Genomic DNA, 1,403 nt, shown 5'->3' with positions numbered 1-1,403 from the left:
GATTTTCAAGGTTTTCTATCATCTCTGAATAGTAAGGTCTCCTCTTCTTTTGGGGGCTTGACAGTCTGGTTGTTACACCATACAGGAACAGAGATTCCCTGGCTGGGACTTAGGGGGTCTTCCTGGTGATGTGCCAGGTCTTTGCACCACAGACACACACCTGCTCTGCCACCTGCTAGCTGTGGGACCTGGGCAACCAACTTCTTTACCTGCTGGACCTCAGCGCCCCCACCCCTAAAATGAGAACGGAGCTCCAGTCAATAAACGCAAAGCATTTAGAACAACTCCAGGCACGTGGAGTCCCATATCGAGCACTGGCTTCCCCTTATCAAAGCCGACGTCATCTCCTGGAAGCCTCACACCACTTCATAAAGTGTTCACTGTACAAACGAGGAAGCTTAGCTCAGAGAACCAAGTCACCCGCTCAGGGTCACTTTGATACAATTTAAGGCTGCCTGAGACAAATCCAGCTCCTAGCAAATAATGCAGTGTCAGTTCCTGAGGAGGCACGATTTCATTCTCACCAAAACGTGACGGGTTCATTCGCATGGCATTAGCACCTTACCGGAAAGCAGAAATGCGCTAAAGCTAAGGTGAGGACTCCCGACTCCTGAGCGTCAGGACGGCGCGGGGAAGGCGGAAGGAGCCGAGTGCCCACGGAAGCGCTCGTCTCGCCTTCGGCAACCATCGTCAGGGGGCGGGGCTCGCGTAGCGGCGCGTTCCGCGCGGGGCATTGTGGGAAGGGCGGCCGGTGCATTCGCGGCTGCCATCTTTGCAACTCCTGGCGTTGCGGCCTTGTCTTTGGAGGCGGCTTTCGTGGCGGCCGTCGACCTAAGAGAGCGGTATAAAGTCAGCTGGCTGACAGCTTTCCCTCCCCCGGCCTCGACAGCACGGCCAGCCGGGGTCCGGAGGCGGAAGCTAGGGCAGTGGGACGCGTGCAGGGCCCGAGGCCAGCGGTTAGTCACAGCGTCGCCCGGAAGGATGGGCCGGTCTCGGAGCCGGAGCTCGTCCCGCTCCAAACACACGAAGAGCAGCAAACACAACAAGAAGCGGAGCCGGTCGCGGTCGCGGTCCCGGGACAAGGAGCGCGTGCGGAAGCGCTCCAAGTCGCGGGAGAGTAAACGGAACCGGCGGCGGGAGTCGCGGTCCCGCTCGCGCTCCACCAACACTGCCGTGTCCCGGCGCGAGCGGGACCGGGAGCGCGCCTCGTCCCCGCCCGACCGCATCGACATCTTCGGGCGCACGGTGAGCAAGCGCAGCAGCCTGGACGAGAAGCAGAAGCGAGAGGAGGAGGAGAAGAAAGCGGAGTTCGAGCGGCAGCGAAAAATTCGACAGCAAGAAATAGAAGAAAAACTCATCGAGGAAGAAACAGCACGAAGAGTAGAAGAATTGGTAGCAAAAAG

General features: G+C 58.9%; 1 protein-coding gene across 3 annotated transcripts in view; it reads left to right on the top strand.

Moving 5' to 3' along the window:
* The first annotated feature begins 425 nt into the window (after positions 1-425).
* The window catches only part of ARGLU1 (arginine and glutamate rich 1), a 26,414-nt gene continuing 25,436 nt past the window's right edge, over positions 426-1,403 (top strand). The window contains exon 1 of one of the 3 annotated variants that reach the window (XR_004626809.1): positions 426-1,328. Coding sequence is in view for 2 of the 3 variants with exons in the window: in XM_034665460.1 (XP_034521351.1) it covers positions 982-1,380 (399 nt within the window). In the remaining variant the exon portion in view is untranslated. Of the gene's footprint in view, positions 1,381-1,403 lie in introns of all 3 variants that reach the window. The other 2 variants (XM_034665460.1, XM_011220555.3) reach the window with 2 other exon arrangements.

Source organism: Ailuropoda melanoleuca, chromosome 7, assembly GCF_002007445.2.
Source record: "Ailuropoda melanoleuca isolate Jingjing chromosome 7, ASM200744v2, whole genome shotgun sequence".
In the NCBI taxonomy this organism is placed as follows: Eukaryota; Metazoa; Chordata; class Mammalia; order Carnivora; family Ursidae; genus Ailuropoda; species Ailuropoda melanoleuca.
Note: the sequence above shows the minus strand (reverse complement) of the source record. Positions and strands in the feature narration are given on the sequence as shown.